At 42.0% G+C, this 18,308-nt stretch overlaps 1 protein-coding gene across 1 annotated transcript in view; it reads right to left on the bottom strand.

Moving 5' to 3' along the window:
• Positions 1 to 17,233, bottom strand: part of map3k10 (mitogen-activated protein kinase kinase kinase 10) — a 38,807-nt gene extending 21,574 nt beyond the window's left edge. The window contains exon 1 of the mRNA XM_019257689.2: positions 14,424 to 17,233. Coding sequence (XP_019113234.1) covers positions 14,424 to 15,429 — 1,006 coding nt within the window. The 5' untranslated portion in view covers positions 15,430 to 17,233. The remainder of the gene's footprint in view (positions 1 to 14,423) is intronic.
• Between the last annotated feature and the right edge of the window lie 1,075 nt (positions 17,234 to 18,308).

Raw genomic sequence — 18,308 nt, 5'->3', positions numbered from 1 at the left:
AAAATACAAGAAGCTCAAATACAGTGTGAAAATGCAGACTTGTATGGTAGACGTACAGCTTGAAAACGCTTTAAAAAAATGTTGTTTCTCCATCACAACCATCCTGTTTAGTTGCAAACATAGCAGCTTCACTAGCACACTGCAGATAAGACTTTAACCTTTCGCATCTGCTGCATGTAAAGAATCTCACTGAATAAAAAAAACAAATCAATTAGGTTAAAAACTGACGCACGCCAAAGCAAGACGTGCAGCGAGTCACTCGATGTCTTCCCCCGGTCCCCCGTGCTTTGATATGGAGGTTGTAGTGAGTATGATCCCATGTCATTGATACCCTGGCTTGGCTTCTCTTGTACCACCACAGGCCATCATGGACTCTAATCCTGAGCCGCACAGTGGCACAGTTTCACCCTGCAGCCATTCACTTTGTCTCCACACAAATGCAGCTGCCAGATTCGTGTGACCAGGCAGCCTCTCTCTCAGAAGAGATTGAGGTATTAAATGATGCATGGAGTGTGTGTGTGTGTGTGTGTGTGTGTGTGTGTGTGTGTATGATTGTGTGGTTTGAAAAAAGAGAGTACTTACTGTACAGTGTGGGAATTCACAGAGAGGTATGAGCTTTTTGACTGATAACAGGTTGTAACTTTTACGGCTGCTTTAAGTTTGACAAATTGCAGAAAGCAAAACTGTGGGGCTACATGTTGCAATATACATAAAAATACTCAAATTCAATGCTCAATCTATCCATTTCCAACAGGCAAAAGAGGACAGAGGTGCTCCTGTACTAATAAATAAAGTAAATGGGAACCCCCACCGGGCACGTCTCTGTTATCTTGGGCTGTTATGCTGTTTTGGTCCAGTCTCCACGCAACTTCAAACCCCACCAGGATTATTTAAGAAGCATTTTACCTAGCAGACTTTGTTAATTTGCTCAGATTTGGTAATTTTTCCTTGGTTTATGTGTTTTCTTAATTTGTAAACATGCTGCGTAGTTTTGGCTGTTTGCACAGGGTGTTTTATTTTGAAAATCAACCAGACACTCCATGCAGTTTGTGTATCGGACTTTCAGCCAGTGTGAGCTGCTCTGTGCAGTTTGACGTGGGCATTCCTCAAAAATAGGACAGCCGTGTATACTCTACTTCTGAACTGGACTGTGGTGCTTCTGTTGAGGTTTGAAACATTGACTAGAACAGCCTTGATTAGCTCTGGAAGCTGTGGCGTACACAGAATGTGTATCCGCGTATCATGGTGTTGATTTTTCAGGTGCTTTCAACACAATACAACCATCATTGGTAAAGGGGAAGCTAAAAGGAGTTACAGTTGACCACCACCTGGCTGCGTGGACAGTCAACTACTTGACTAGACTGTGCGTCTGATGTGGTAATTTGCCCTACAAGATACGGTGGTCTTTACCTTTCTATACACCCTGTACACATCAGACCTGAGACACAACACAGACAACTCTCATCTATAGATGTTCTCCAATGACACAGCTATTGTTGGACGTGTATCAGAAGGAAAAGAGCAGAAGTACAGGGGGGGTCATCACAGACGTCATCCAGATGGCGGAAGCATACTTTTACCTGGGGGTTCACATCAACAACAAACTGGACTGGTCGGACAACACAGAAAAGGTCAAAGTTGTCTCCACCTGAGGAGACTGAGGTCCTTTGGAGTGTGTGTCCTGACTGCTCCCTAGACTCCTTAGAGGAGGTGGGCGAGAGGGGGATGTTAGCAAAGCTGACATCCATCATGAACAACTCCCCTCACCCCCTGCATGAGACTGTGGAGGCCTTAAACAACTCCTTCAGCAACAGACTGCTACTCCAACAGCTGTCAAGACTCTTTAACACCAGCATGACTTCATGCTTTCTTCTATATATTTCTTATTTTTGAGCAATTTTTTATCCACCTTGTGTATACAAGCTGCCATGACAGCTGAATTTCCCCGGTGTGGGATCATAAAGTTGATCTTCTCTCATTTTTCTGAAGAACACTCAGGACAAAGTTGGCAAAATCAAAGCAAAATAATCCTGTCGTGTCTCGATCACTGGTGAGTTTTATTCAAAACAAACAGATTGACCAAAGTGAATATGGGTTTTGTCAAGTCATCGGAGCATGATACTGATGAGAAAGCAACATGTCAATAAAAATTACCACATAATCAAAGTTTGAGATGATTTTTGTCACTTTTTTACCCCGAGTGTCGCCTGTTTCCTCTGTCTATTTTGGAGAAACAAACAAGTGTGTTTTGATTCTTCTTATTAATTATAATGCAAAACATCCACCCATAAACAAAAACCCAGCTGACCTTGATATTCCAGTGACTAATCTCAGCTGGTTGACAGTTTTTCACTTGTTTTAAGACATTCAAAGTAGGGGTGGGCGATATATCGAATATACTCGATATATCGTGGCTTGTTCTACGTGAGATGTATGAAATGACTATATCGCGACTATCGAGTACTTGTCACGTAAATGTTTTAAGCCGTCGGCATTTAATTCTCCGGAGTTTTGCCTGTGTCACTCACTCCTGGTTTATCGCGGGGTCTTGTGTATGTCCAGGATTCTCATGCCGGCTCGCTACGCTGCCAAGATGCGCCAGTTGTGAGTTGACGCAGGGCAGAGGACCCAGGTGTATCAAAGGGTTGAATTTAACATTCATAGTGATTTACAGGAGAAATAAAAATATCAAGATATATATCGTGTATTGCGATATAGCCTAAAAATATCGAGATATTGGTTATAGGCCATATCGTGCAGCCCTAATTCAAAGATCATTTAAATTAATTTAACATCCACGAGTTATGGATGGACTTCTCCTGAGCTCTCTGTTGGTTGTCAAACAGTATGCCTCCATGTTTACATGTCAAATCTCTCCAGTGACGAACATAAATGTTGAATAAAACATTACACCCTCGTATTGACTCTCCATGCAAACATGCTGTCTACTGCCTGTCATCTATATGTCATCAGCTTGACTCCACTCTGAAAGTCGGTGAAGGACTTTGGGCTCCGGCGGGGGACACCCAGCGCCTTCTCTGCTTGGCCTGACTCCTCGCTTTCCGTGCCAGGCTACTGGCCAACAACAATGACCCTCTAACAGCCAGTGACCATACAGCAGGCCAGGAGGTGCCAATGTAAGTATGAGTGTCACATTGTGTACTGAAATGTATGGCGATGCCTCTGTGACACACACAGTCATGACAATGACATTGAAACTCAGTAGATAGCTAAAGTAAAACAAGAGAAACACAAATGTTCTGCTTCTCTAGCTGAGTGTTTTTTCTTCAGTTACACATCTTGACTTTAATTTCAGACGACCTCCCATGTCGTTGCCTCTCCTCTTCACTATATGATACACTGGGTGACCTAATCCAAAAAAAAGCCAATGCTCTCTTGTTTACACTCGAGTGCTAAGCCGTGCAAGCATGCTCTGTGGAAAGCCCGGAGATCCATGCTAAAGTGAGGAGAAGACGACAGGGACGCAGAGATGAATCTAAGACAGACCAAGCGTACCGTCTGGTGTCATGGGGAACGTTCGATGTCTCTCCATAAGATGGAGGAGCTAACCAGGCTACAGAGGGAGGATGGAGAGTGTAGCATCACAGAGACGTGCATGAATGAAACTGGACGGATTTCAACTTGTGAGAGTGGACAGCTGAAGACAGACAGGGAAGCAGGGAGAGAGAGGGGGAAGGACGCACAGTAACTGCACGGTTCCTGCACGGTCACTGCAGGAATGACTCAGCCTTGTGTATACTTTTTTTTCTTATCTTATCTAAAGAGCCTGTGGTGTTTACTGCACTCCTGTGTGTCTGTCCCCCGGCTCAGAGAAAAAATAAAGTCCTCTTTGAGCTTGTTTTGCAAACAGATACTGTGAAACACTAGAAGCTATAAGAGCCGGTCTGTTTATGAAAATAAACTATGTATATAATCCACTGCTGTACAGTATGTGTTTACAAGAACCATATGTGGTGTGTTTGTAACTACAACTGTTACTCAGCTGTATTTTACAATGTAATGTACATCAACATACAGCAGGAGGATGTGTAGACCACAGGCAACCAGGATCTGTCTGTTCACCAGCAGGAACTGACTCCGTTTCATCAGGAGACTGAATCATTGGGAAGTCATTGTTTTAACTGATGCTGATGATTTCCTAGCTTGTACTGTACTTTTTATTATTTTTCTAGATTGTTATGTGTTGTATTATTGTCTGCGTGTCTTGTATCTGTTTTAATTTGACTTGTTCTTAGTGTGTGCTGCTGTCTCGCTTGGCCAGGACTCCCTTGAAAAAGAGGTTTTTAATCTTAATTTGACTCTTCCTGGTTAAATAACCAAATCAGCGTCTAACAAGTTGTTGACATCCTCCACAAGAACTCCCTCTGGGGTGGGAGCAAGTTGCTGCCCCAAGCGAAGGAGTTCAAGTATCTTCGGACCGCTGTGGTTCAGAAGGAGCTGAGCCAGAAGGCAAAGCTCTTGTTGGTTGGGGCATCTGATTAGGATGCTTCCTGGGCGCATCCAACTGTACAACTGTGAGGAGACCGGGGCAGATCTAGAGACCTACTGGAGGTTGGACTATATAGCCCATCTAGCCTGGAAGTGCCTCAGTATCCCACAGGAGAAGCTGGAATGGTGAGGAGAAGGACGTCTGGAGCACCCTGCTAAACTTGCTGCCACTGCGACCCGACCCCAGATAAGCAGGAAAAAAATGGATGGATGTGTAAATGTGTGTCAGTATGCTTGGCAGGTCCGCAGAGAGCCTGAGCTGCAATGCAGTAAAAGAGAGCACCAGAGAGTGATCACTGTTAACTGGCTTCAAATCAACTTTTTATTGACCAGTGGAGAAAAATAATTGTCATGTGTATTCGTTTGCAGCCATTGACTGGTGTCCCTGTCGCTGTCTCTCACTCACAGAGACGGACTGAAACTCAGCAGTGTTCCCATCTGACAGCGAGACGATACAAACATCTGTTAGCAGCGTGGCCGAGTTCACATGGTGCCAGAGAGCTGAAATCAGTCCAAAGTCTGACTAACAAGCCACACTCTCATACGCTTCACTGTTTTATGTCAACAGCCTGACTTGTAGTTTGTAATTAAGCACTAGACTTTCATCTTCAGACCACTACAACTGCATTTAATGATAGAAACAACGTTAAATCAACCCTTATACAATGTGTATCATGTCTTGTGGCGACTGTTGGATAACTCAGCAACTCTTTGCTTTTCTACCTGCTGCTGCTGCAGAATAACATTGTGGGTGTAAAGTTAAGTCCTCATTGATTGTGAGATGACAAAGTCAGCTTGCTAACATGTTCACAGTGACTATGTAAACATACAGACTGAGTTTATGACAAGCGGCAACCTTTGTGGCTTTGAAGAAAATGGTAAATGGGCTGTTCTCATATAGAGTGCCTTTCTAGTCTGCCGACCACTACAAACAGTGTTTTTCCACTACATATCTGCTGCCATGCAAGGTGCCAACTGCTCATCAGTTTTTGGGAGCGAATCATTCATACACATTCATACACTGCCTTCAGGAGCAATTTAGGGTTCAGTATCTTGTTCAAGGACTCTTCAATGCAGACAGGAAAGTATATTCAGTAACTGCCAGGATCGAACCACCGATCATCTTATTAGTGGGTGACCCGCTTTATCTCCTGAGCCACAGTCGCCCTGAAGTAGAGTGCCAAAAACGAATGTCAACTTGAGGCTGGCTACATCCATCCATCCATCCATTATCTATAACCGCTTATCCTCACTAGGGTCACTGGAGCCTATTCCAGTTGAAGCCAGAGTACCTGGAAAGAACCCACGCAGACACGGGAGAACATGCAAACTCCTCACAGAAAGGCCCCAGCTGAAATTCAAACCAGGAACCTTCTTGCTGTGAGATGACAGTGCTAACCACTGCATCAGAACGAGTCAATCTCCATGAGCTCAAATATTGAAATGTCCAACTTCATGGCAGAAATAAACATGTTTTGCTGTCTTTAGCTAAATCACTAAATGTAATAATATCATGAAAATTAAACAAATGTTAAATTGAGCTGAACTTGCCCTGGATCTCCCAACATATCACATTTAAGTCTGTTAGTTTACTTTTAATTCAACACGGGACAAACTAGTATTCTGTGATACTTGACGATCGGATCTTGAGGTTGTTTTGTTGTGTTTAGCACTGCCAGGATACGACACTGACTCATGGTTCCTTTATAAGGGAGTGTCACTGAGAGTCACTGACACTTTATATACAGTGGAGCTCTATAGAGACTGCCAGTCAGCTGCAGGTAAGACAATACAGGTGAGCTGATCACCTGTCGTTACGAGCAGCAAGACACAGATCAGGTCATATCTGAACTTACACTAAATGTCATATAGTTTGACTCAAATGTATATACATACAGCATATGTTCCTAATTTCCCTTTGAACACCTGTTAGATACGACGTCTCCACCTTAATTCAACACTTAAATGAATATAAGTGGTAGTTTTATAATCTCATATTAAGCTTCTGTGATGTTTAACAGTGAATGCAGCACATTACCTGCTCTTTTGACTGCTGTAGCTTCAAATGGACGCTGTGTTTACACAGCAAACAATCATCTGAATAGTGTCTCAAAGCAGGCTTGTCAAGTATGCTGTTGGCTCATAGAGTATTTAGATTATAAAGCAAGAAAAGAAGAATTGATTAAATACGAGTGCTACTTTCTATGGGCTTTTAAACTGGCTACCGTGACATCAACAACAGCAGAGCACATGAGGGGCTGTAATAGCTAGTTAACAGATTATCAAGGCGAGATATGGGATAATAGTCGCTGTCATTGAAAATCCTGCATCTGGTTTGTGTGTGTGTGTGTGTGTGTGTGTGTGTGTGTGTGTGTGTGTGTGTGTGTGGGAATATAAGAGCGAGTCTGTTGAGGAAAGGATTAGCGTGGTGGCCAATGCCGGCTGCTAATCCCTCAGAGAGACAGAGCGGTGGAGGCCGAGACTGTGACTAACTGGACTGTGAACAAGCAATATGATGCCACATAAAATACAGAGGAAGAGACTGATGTTTTACACGTCCTTTAGCCTGAACTGTTGAAGTATTTCATGGGTGTATGATATATTTGTATATCTATAAATATGTCCCCTATTGATTAAGGGTGTATAGTAAGTCTCACCTTTCATTACTTGCACTAACTCTTTATTAGAACTTCAGACTATTTACGGTATATATGTTCAAAGCCGAGTCATAGCGTATGTGGGCGTAACTGTTATGTAACTACCTGAACCTGCTGACAAAGCTAACATAAGCTTGCTAACATAGGACCTGTTTTGAGGTGCGTTCGACACATCTGACTTGATTTTAAATCACATTTCACAAAAATAACACAACAAACAGCAAATTATAAAATGTCATCACGCTAACTTTAGTCTAAATATCTTAAATGGCCTAAATAACATCTGTTACATTAGCATAATTCAATGTTTCCCACTCATTCTAAACTGTATTAATGCTTCTAAGTCTGAAACACACATGCAGGCATATGAATAAGACTAAATCATACATCAGTGTTTACAAAGGATTAGTTGTTAGTTGGAAAATATTTACATACAAACAGAAACTGAGTAAGAAACTAAAACAAATAAGCATTTACACCGAGTAACTGCCAGGTGCAGCTACCTGAACCTGGCACTTTAATGCTGTTTATTAATAATGTAATGTTTTATGTGTATTATTCCATAAAAATAATATGAAAGTATCGGTTAGGCTAGCTGTAACTGTTCAGAAACATGCATATGTCTCCATGTAGGCCAAAATTAAACAAAATAAATGACAAATTATTGGCTTTTATATTGTTCCTCCCCTTAAAACTATAATTTTTGGAAGTTGTGTTGTGTTTCATCGATTGAATCTTGATACTTAGACAGTTTCATATTTACAGAAAAACAAGGATTTTGACAAGGGAACATATTCACCACATGCCCAGTGGAAATAAGGCTCTTTGGCCAAATGATTACATGACAGGCTGTTTTAATTTCTTTGTGCACATTTGCAAGCTTGATGCGCGTGCACTACAGTATGTGGGCCCGTTGTGTGCATGGAGGTTGAACAGCAGGACACGCTGGCGCTAGGACAGAGAACTCGACCTCCTACTATCACACACATGTACACACTCGCTCATGTACACACTGCAACAATGACCCCATTCTCACACAGCAGCCCAAGACAGAGCGAGAGCAGGCCTCACAATGGCAGGAGTCAGTGCAGGGGGGATGGGGAGGGAGGTGGGCGAAGGATGGGAGATACAGGCAGCGAGGGCCGACTGTAGGCTGTGAATGACAGAGTGGAGAGATGGATGGAGGCGAAGGCAGGATGGGTAGAGGAGCAGAGTAGGAATGCAGTGGCTGTAGAAAAACCCTGGAGGCTCGGTTGGGAAAGGGATTGGAGAGATGGATGGGGGGAGGGAGAGATAAAGACAGGAGTAAGGAGAAGTGGAAGACCGGTTAGAGAGGAGGTCAAACCTTCTTTCTGCAGTAGATGTAGCGTACATAGCTTTTCATCTGAATCAACTTGTGCAGAGCGTGAAGTAGATTTATGGGTATTACTGTTAGTATGGAATATAGAAATGATACATTTTAATTTAAATTAGTTCTGGTGACTCAGAGAAATGAGTTAGCCATGCTAGCGGTGGGAATACCTGGCCAAAATATCTGCAAAACAAATGTGGCATTCCCATCAGCCTCAGGTGTACTTTTTGGGTCACGTGCTAATTAGCAAATATTCGGATGTTGTCACTCCAAACTCAATGCATGTTTGCATAGTCACTGTGAACATGAACATGCAATGTTATCATGCTTAAAGCACCACTACTGTGGCTATGGATTACCATAAAACACCTGAAAACCTACCTCTTGTTACAATACCAATGATTATTGGTGTATTACGATCACTGGTCTACATGTGTGGTTCCCACCAAGAAGCACAGAGTAGGAGGCGTGATGGTGTGGGATTGCTTTGCTGGTGACACTGTTCAAGACACACTTAACCAACCTGGCGACACATAGCAGTCTGCACTACTCATCCGGTTTGAGTTTAGTGGGATCATCCTTTGTTTTTAAATACACCTCAAGGCTGTGAAAGGAAACTGATAGAGTGCTGCTACGTCAGATGACCTGGCTTTCAGAGGACTTTTTAAACAGTTTATTAGTTATATGGATAATAAGTGCTAAAAGTTGGTGACATTCATTCATTTTGCTCAACTATTACATACTTTTGGTTCATAAAAGTGAATTAATTCATTGTTATACAGCCTCAAAAGACTGAAAATGATGTTTACGTTATATAAGGATAGTACAATAGACAAACCTGCCAATTTAAACTAGCCAACTTTGATAATTAATGACTCATTTAAGTCATTTTATAAACATAAATTCACTAAAATGTGAATATTTATTGTCTTTCTTTGTCTTCTGTGATAGTAAACTGAATATCTTTAAAAAATAATCACCAGATTAATCAGTGATGAAAGTTGCAGCCCTTGTCTCATACAACAATACTGATATTATATCAACAAACTAATGTCTGAGTGTTTCTGTTGTTTCTATCATAATTTCACATGTCAATCGAGCCAATCAAGGAGAACTGCTGCCCTACGTTTTTTAGAAACTAGAGGCTGATCCAGGACCAGAGTGACAGATAAGGCATGACCACGTGTGGCAATGACCTGCCAACCCACAAACATGCTGTGACATCACTCTAAGGAGGTTATGGTAATAAGATTATATCCGTTACACTCACTCACTCAATCGCTCACACACCACTGTGGGCTTGACTGACAGCAACACTCAGCAGGTTAAGACACAGAATACACTCACAAGGACATGCCTTAAAAAAAGATAACTTGTCCAGGATATAATTAGATGAAAGCATGCGAGTAAGCCAAGAATAAAATCTCTGTGTTGTAAAGCTTCAAACGCATATTGACTCCACGAGCAGTGTCACATTTTGCCTTGACGAAGTCTTCTTCTGCTGGAGAATAAAAGATTGTTTACTGAGTGAAGAAGTCGAAGACACAGGAGAGGCTCGGGGGCCTGAGCTGCTCTGTAACCGCAGTGATGCCAAGTGGTCGGCGGTTTGAAGAGGACACCTGAGACCAGCGCACCTGGACAATGAGCTGAGGTGTAACCCTAAACTGAGATGAACCGCTGTTTATCCCCCGCGCTCTCCTTCTCTCGCTCTTTCCCATCAGTCTCTTGCCTCATACATCTCCGCTCTTCCCGATCTCCACAGCCTGTTATCTAGGACTCTTTTACTCAAGCACTGTACACAGTTTTGAGGTACTTTTACTTGAGTATTTCTATTTTATGCCACTTTATATACCTCTACTCAGCTTTATATCAGAGGGAATATTTTACTTTTTAATGCACGACATTTATTCCTAATACTTTGCAGATTGAGATTATGAATACAAAACATAAATCAACTCATAAATAATGATGTAATGATGATGTGTTGTTATAGTTTAAGCTATAGTTTTAAAATGAGCTTCTCCTTCACCAGATGCAACATTAAAGTGATCTTGAAACAATTTTACTTTTGGTATATTTTGATGCTAATACTTGTGAGTATTTTTTACATTGTAATATTGTAGTGAATGATCTGAATACTTCTTCCAGCACTGTACCAATGTTTTGACCAAGCAGCAACCTCTGTGGCTGTGAAATGAAGCCAATGTGGAAGTATCAAGAAATACAATTCCTCGAAACCTGTTCAGAAACCTGTGGGTGACGTCACACATACGCCGTCCATTCTTTATACTTTGAGTGGTTTTTACCCACTGCCTCTCTCTCACTGTCTTTCCACTTGTTTTTTCCCTTCTGGGCATCGGCAGGCTAATTCAAACATTCGTTTTCAAGCATGAGTGTGAGTCACAGCGTAATCACATACTTAACGATTAGCACCCACACATTTTCAGCAAGATTCAACATTTCAACATTGTTCAAAGGGGGGAAACAGGGCCTGAGCCCTTCCTGAAACATTCCTGCATTTCTTCAGTGGGCTATTTTCACATAGACAATAACTCTAAATTGGGAGAGTGACATTTTTTGCAGCAGCTGACAGCGGCTAGCGGCAACTGTATGACTCAGTGACACAGAAGCAGTGGCCATGTCACCACGGAAAAGGCAGTATTATGGCGTTGTTGCCAAGGCACTGCTGTCCAATACACATCTGATCCGCCATCATTACTGTTAGAGCCGCACAGGGAGGAGGGAGAGATGGGAAAAGGGTGAGATGTGGTAGAAAAAAAAAATTAGAGACTCAAGAAGAAGAAGAAGATTAGCAGACATTTCAGCAGATCAGCAGCAAGTGCGTCGGAGATACATTTGTTTAAAAGGCCTTTAGTCAGCATCCTGTGCACTCCACCCATATTTGTACACTCCCTACCTCATCACTCATCTCACATGGGATGAACACACACAGTCTGATCTGCACATTCACACGCACAAAAACACACAAATGAGGCGAGATGGTCGCTGTGTGTTATTTCTTTGATGCACCAACAACTGCAACTGCGTCTTTAAACAGCAAGTAGCACAAAGGACCAAAAATAGCACAGTGAGTTGCAGAGCAGAACTGCTCTCCTTGAGGAAGGGGAGGAAAAAAAGAGGAGGAGGAGCAGGATGAGGTGCAGAAAGAGATGACACAGGAAAGATGACAGAAGGAGACCAGCTCTCCAGGTCTTAGGCCTCCCTGCTGGGTTCAATTTAAGTTCCTAATCCAGTGACAGCTCCTGGAAAAGCTCTGTATGTTACTGTTCAATAATGACACTTGATAATCACGTTTATGCAATGTCATGAAATAATTAGGAGGAAGTTGAATGTTTGTCCCAGTGGGCAGGTGTTGTAGTACTCGAGATCAAGATCACAACTGCAGGGATATTAATAAACTGCCTAATTGATTTGTTAACATCATTACTGTGACTGAACAATAACTTGACTTATTCCTAATTTTTGTTACTGTTTACAACTGTCAACTCTCCCCACCCTCGTTCACACGCACTACATGAAGATGAATGACATGAGAAGAAGAGCTGTGGTTGTCTTCTAGAAGTCAGTCAAATCTTCTGTCATAAAAGAGATTTATTTGCAAAACAATATAATAATAAGAAAAAACTAAAACACAGCAGTGTGCAAATAGTGCAATTGCAAAAATGTGACACTAGCAAAGTTAGTTAATGTGTAAAGGGATTTTACAAATATTAGCTACCTAAGTAATGACTGATTGGTCCTGGTCTTGATTCGTCTTTGCCCCAGCCTTTATCTTGGACTTGACTTAGTCCGAACCCTCAAAGCATTGGTCTTGTCTCAGTCTCAATACACTCTGGTCTTGGTCATAACTTGGTCTCCATTTAGTGATCTTGACTGCATATACTTCGTATATACCAATCACTGGAACTAATAAATGTGACCACATACATCTAAATCACAAACATGAATCAATACAGCAACATTAAGTTTCTGTTCTCCTCTTCCTGACACTGTAACATTATAGAGGTCTATATGAGGAAAGCATGACAGGTCTATTTTAAGCACTGTGAAATAAGTGATTTCACCATTTTAAATGAATACTCTGACATTTTCAGGAAATATTCTTATTCATCTTTTTTTAGTTAGAGTTGGATTAGATTGATACCACTAACTAACACATTAAACTCCAAATATTTACTGCTCCTGGTCAAGAAATAGTGCAGCACATAAACATCTATAAATCACAACATGTTGTTTTTACACTTAAGTTTTAAACAAATTAAACAAATGAGATGTAACACGATACCATTGTTACTATGGGCAACAGGTTGTGATAGCATTATTCTATTATTCCCACCTTGTGTCAATATCACTGTCACAAGGTTCATATGAGCACATTTAATCTGTCTGATGTTTATGAAATCAAACCAACAGAGTACTGTTATGAAAGTAATGTTATGGTAATTTGTTCAGAAATAGATGAATCTGCAAAAAATCTCAACACTCAGTAGCCACTTTACGAGTCACGCCAAGCTTTCTGGCAGAAAGGTTAATAGTAGTTTTGGTGCCAGTATCTAACTAAAGTTGTACCAACCTCTAAGAGGCTAAGCAGGCCATAGTCACATCAGATGCATGCTATAGTGTTTATCAAACATACGAGTGACAGCAAACTTAAAATAATGTGACGCAACGAGACAAAACTAGACGGTCAACAGAAAATATCCAAGCCGTACTCGCTCTCTTTGTCTGAATCCTGCCAGCAATGAACAGGTAAAATAAGGTGAAACCACACAACCACACCCCCTGTGCCAATTACTGGAAATTATGGTGGTCCAGAGGACGTGTGTGATCAAAACAAATAAACGACACAAGCCACATATACATTTTGTCTCCTACAAAAGTGGCTTTCTGGCAGAAACGCTGAGGACCAAACACCTAAAGTCCAATATAACAGCCCTGTAATAAATCCTACCTTCATGAAGGTTTTGATCAGTTTTTAAGTTTTCAACCACATATCATGGTACAAACGTTGTAATATTTCTATTGTTTTATTTTGTCTACCCCATAATATCAATTTTGAAAGTTTAAATTTCATATTAGACTCAGCTTTTAGTGTAACGTAATATAATTTAACAACAGCACAAACTGCAGTCTCTGAACTGACCATAAAGTTGATTCAACAGCCCTCTAAAGTAGTTTCAGCAAAACTGAACTGAACATTATAACCTTCACAAAGGGGAAGATTTATTGCAGGCTTGTTGTTTTAGACCGCACTAGTTTTAGGTGTACCTAATAAACTGAGTGTACGTCTCAATAGAAAGGAGTAGAACTGTTACTGTGCCACTTTTTTTTATTGTATTAGGGTCTATATTATATTTCTATATCCTATATTAGACCTCACCTATCCTCATTCGGTGATACATACAGACGAGTGAACTTTAAGATTCATTACTGACCTTGAAATGTATACTTTGACAAAGAATATCATAGCACAAGGTTGACTTAATGTAAATATTCAGCTGAAACATCTTCATGACAACTGAGAAAACTCTATCTACTTATGAAGACTACACGATGTGGCTGAAAGTTCTGGAAAATGTCCATCACATGAGCTAAGTTAATAGTTTTGTCAAACGTAGAGGTGTGTTCACGACTGCTCAGGTTAAAATGTTTATTAGAAGGTGTTTTGTCTGGAGTTAAGAATGTGTGTGTTCTTTCTGTGTTTTGTCCTTGTTGCTGTGATTACGTACAAAATGGTTTCAGGTTTGATGAGAGAGACGTTCTGGACCAAAACAACTCTCCTCTTTCTCCAAATGTTATCACCAGTCTTACAAAAATAAATCCGATATTATATAATTAGGCTTTTTTTTTTTACACAGAGGAAAAGTCACACTTGTTTTACTTACTATTGCTGGACTTGAGGTCTCTGTGGATGATAGGTACAAATGCTTGGTTGTGCAGGTAGTCCATCCCTGTAGCTATCTGCACTGCCCAGTTCACCAGAACCCTTGGAGGAACCTTCTTTCCAGCAAGAGCTCGATTCAAAGCTCCGCCTCTGGCGTACTCCATCACCAAGCACAAGTTGGGCTCCCGAAGGCAGACCCCACGGAGGGAGATTATGTTGGGGTGCCTGAGCATCCAGAACAGCCTGGCCTCCTGTCGCACGCTCTCTGCTGTGGCACTAATATCCTCATCAGGGTCTTGCCTAGCAGCCTTTACTGCTACTTCTTCTCTCCGCCATATTCCTTTGTACACCTTCCCAAACCCACCAGCTCCAATCACCTCCTCCAGGACTAGTTCTGAGAAGTCTATCTCCAAGGGGCAATCACCCACACCGCCTGCCACAAGCCCTCCTGCGGTCAGCTGCTGGTAGCTGGCAGCATCCCCCTTTGTGACGTAGTTGCTAGGGAAGATACCCACCTTGTCCTGGATCTTGCCTGTCCACCAACCCTCGTCCCCAGACACTTTGGAGTCTTTGGAAAGAACCTCAAGAAGGTCCCCGCGCCGCAGGGTTAACTCCTCATCTGCTGTGGCCTCATAGTCAAACACCGCTGTCCAGTAGGGGTTGGGGTTATTGGCCCCACAGCAGTGACCAGGGTGGGAGTCTGGCGAGCCGGAGGAGGAGATGGTGGAGGAGTTCCAGCTGCTACCATTCTCCACCTGCACGACTGGGGCCGGAAACATTGGCGGTGGGGGGGTCATATTTGGGGGCATGGAAGAAGAGGAGGAGGTAGTAGAAGAGGGAGGCCCGAGTGGGATTAGACAAGGGGGAGGTGGGGAGCAGCAGCCCCCACAGCTGGTGCAGGACAGGGGGGCTGCTGTGCTGCTCGCTCTGCCGTATGGGTTCATGGCAGCCTGACTCCTTCTTGACACTGTAGGTCTGCCCTCTGTCAACTCAGGCACAAAATCCATACAGGGCCCATTGACAGAGACGAGGGGTCCTCAACCACCAGCGGGAGGGAGAGGGGATCAGAGGATCAGAGAGCTGCAACTTCTCTCCCCCATCACCACCACCACATCTCGCTGTTGAAACTGTGCCAAATCCTGTCACCGGTTGCTGCTGTGCTGTTGCTATGCAGTGTGTAAGTAACATGTATTCCCAAAGGCAAGTTCATTCAGGGACAATGTACATCAGGTCACCACAAAACTGACTGACTGTTTCCACAATTATGTCTCTTAGAAAGCTGCCACCGACTACACAAGGAGACGTGAGTGTTTGTTTATCTAGGTCTAATGAAATCCTTTAGAGAGACTTCCTCACCAGTGAGTGAGTTGTGAAATTAAATCCAGAGATTAAAAACGTATTAATAACAGTTACCTACATTGCTGTTTATCTAAGATCATGATTTATATCTATCTTCTGCCCTAATAACAGGCTACATAACCTCCTCTGTAGTTAATATCAGCCCATTGAGAACCAGTGTCTTGACTCTGGGAGCTACAGAGACACTCAGAGGTAATAATAAAACCACAACTTATTGATGTATTATAATGAATACGAGTATTTAGGCTGCAGATAATAAAAACCGCTGTTTGTTTTGGTGCTGACTAAAATCCTCTGAGTAGTGGTCCTCATTATGTCTCATCCAGCCCGGTTTAGATGCACCTCCCCCGCCAGCCATCTCCATGAACACGGGCTGTTTTCGCGTCTATACTGTGTGTGTGGAAATATCCGCGGATATATTCGCCCTACATCCCGACAAGCCGGTCCAGGCTTACTTAAATCCTACATGCATGAGCCGGTTCAACGTTCCTGAATGGCCTTTATCAAAAGGGCCTCGTCCATTTTAAGACAGCTGCTGGGGAATTAGAGAAACAAACCGACGGCTGGGCGGCAGGTATTCAATACAGAGCTGTAAAGTGGCACCATGTTCAGCATCCAGCCAAGTCTGAGCACAACAAACCCGCCTCCGTCTCTGAGCAGCGGCCTGGTTCAGTCGCCTCTGCTGGGCTACATTTGTGATGATGACGAGTCCTCGGTTAGAAAGGAAACTCTTCTTCAGTGGAGACAGTACAGAGATGCCAGCATTTCTCATTATCCTGATGCCTCAAGAGGACGCGTGAAAAATGTCCATCAAAGACCATCAACAAAGTGGAAAATATTATCAACGAAGGTTTGCATGGAGGCATTGCAGTATTACAGTATGTCTGATCCGAGTGGACGAGGTGGAATAACGCTCCATATTTATCTAAACCAGCAGATCGACACCCTTAGTAATAATGCTTATAATAACATGGGTTATTACGCGCGTAAAATGTTGTAGGTATCCAGTCCTTGCGTGCGTCTTCCGCCCCAAACAGCTTAATTTTAATACGTAAACAATTAGCATTTACTGTAACCTAACCTGGACACTGAGGGCAGCAACATCCACCGACATCGTCGCATGGGCGTGTGGTTGCATCCGAGTAAGAGTGGTAATCATCCAGGTCGGCAACCCAAATAATAATAAAATAAAACAGCTCTCTGTCCGTGCTGCTCAGCCAGCTGTCCGGTGCTCCATCGTTCTCAAACAGGCTTTATCTCCAGGAAAAAAAGACGTGACATTTCGAGCACCGAGCTGTCAGTCTGTGGGCTGACTTTGCATCCAAATACACCGGGGTGCCGTTCACATATGTGCGGGCAAGTGCCTCCTCTGTCGCTGATCTACAAAACACAGGGATAGATGGAGCTTGGACGCTGTCTGCGCACTCGCTCCCATCGCATGTGTGAGGATCAGGGCACAGCTCACCGTGCAGGGCGGAGAGGAGGACGGTACAGACTGTGCTGTTGCACTGTGGGTAATGTAGTTTCTGAAGGATCTCCCGCTGACCTACATCATTCTGGCAGCTCATATAACTGAAATGATTAGCAATGTACAATAAGTAAAGGGATTATCAAAGATATAGTTAATTTACTGTCTCCACTGCAGAGTATGAAGAAAAAAATCTGTAGATTTTACGGTAAAAGACCGTAAAACATATATGAAATATAACTGTATACGGTAAAACTGTTATATTTCAAAACCTTTATTTATTACTGCAATTTGAGGGAATTCATACAGAATACAGTATTTCATATAAGAGAGTGTTATTTGTACAGTAAAATACTGTATAATTAAAGATAAAACATTTATTTTATACAACATTCATATGACATTTTCATGTTAATTATTTGGCAAAACAGTGTTGCTTTTAATGAGAAAAAAAAGTATTTATACAGTAAATAATATGGAATAAAATGCCAACTTTAATATTAATATCCTTTTACTGTCATAGCAGAAAATATTTATTATAGTAAAATTCTGGTAACCACAGCTGCCTTTTTTTTAAACCATAAAAGAAACGGTTTATTCTTACTGGAAAATGCAGCTTCTTTTTCTTACCCTACTTTCTCAGGGGTCAAAGGTCAGCAAGAGAACAAGTTATATGATTGAGTATGTTGCAAAAGGACAACTGAAGCCCATTGAAGAACATTGAAGTAATTTATCTAATCCATTAATGAAATAATTATTCTGACAGGAGCTGGAGCTGACATTCAAGAACCAACCATGAGAGTCTTATGCACAATGAGCACAGACACAGATGTTGTTGGATCACAGTTAATTAAAGAGTACCTGAATCTATCTAAAAATTATAAATGTGTCATAATTTCATTGCATTTCAGAATACAATCAATTAATGGATTACTCAGACAATATATAGTAGGAGTATTGACGCCCACCATTTTTTAAGCTACACTGACCTCTAGTGTCTAATGAATGAGATACAAAGTATTTATTGGTGGTTCAGTGTCCTGGGAAGTAACTAAGTAC

Source organism: Larimichthys crocea, chromosome VII (assembly GCF_000972845.2).
Source record: "Larimichthys crocea isolate SSNF chromosome VII, L_crocea_2.0, whole genome shotgun sequence".
In the NCBI taxonomy this organism is placed as follows: Eukaryota; Metazoa; Chordata; class Actinopteri; family Sciaenidae; genus Larimichthys; species Larimichthys crocea.
Note: the sequence above shows the minus strand (reverse complement) of the source record. Positions and strands in the feature narration are given on the sequence as shown.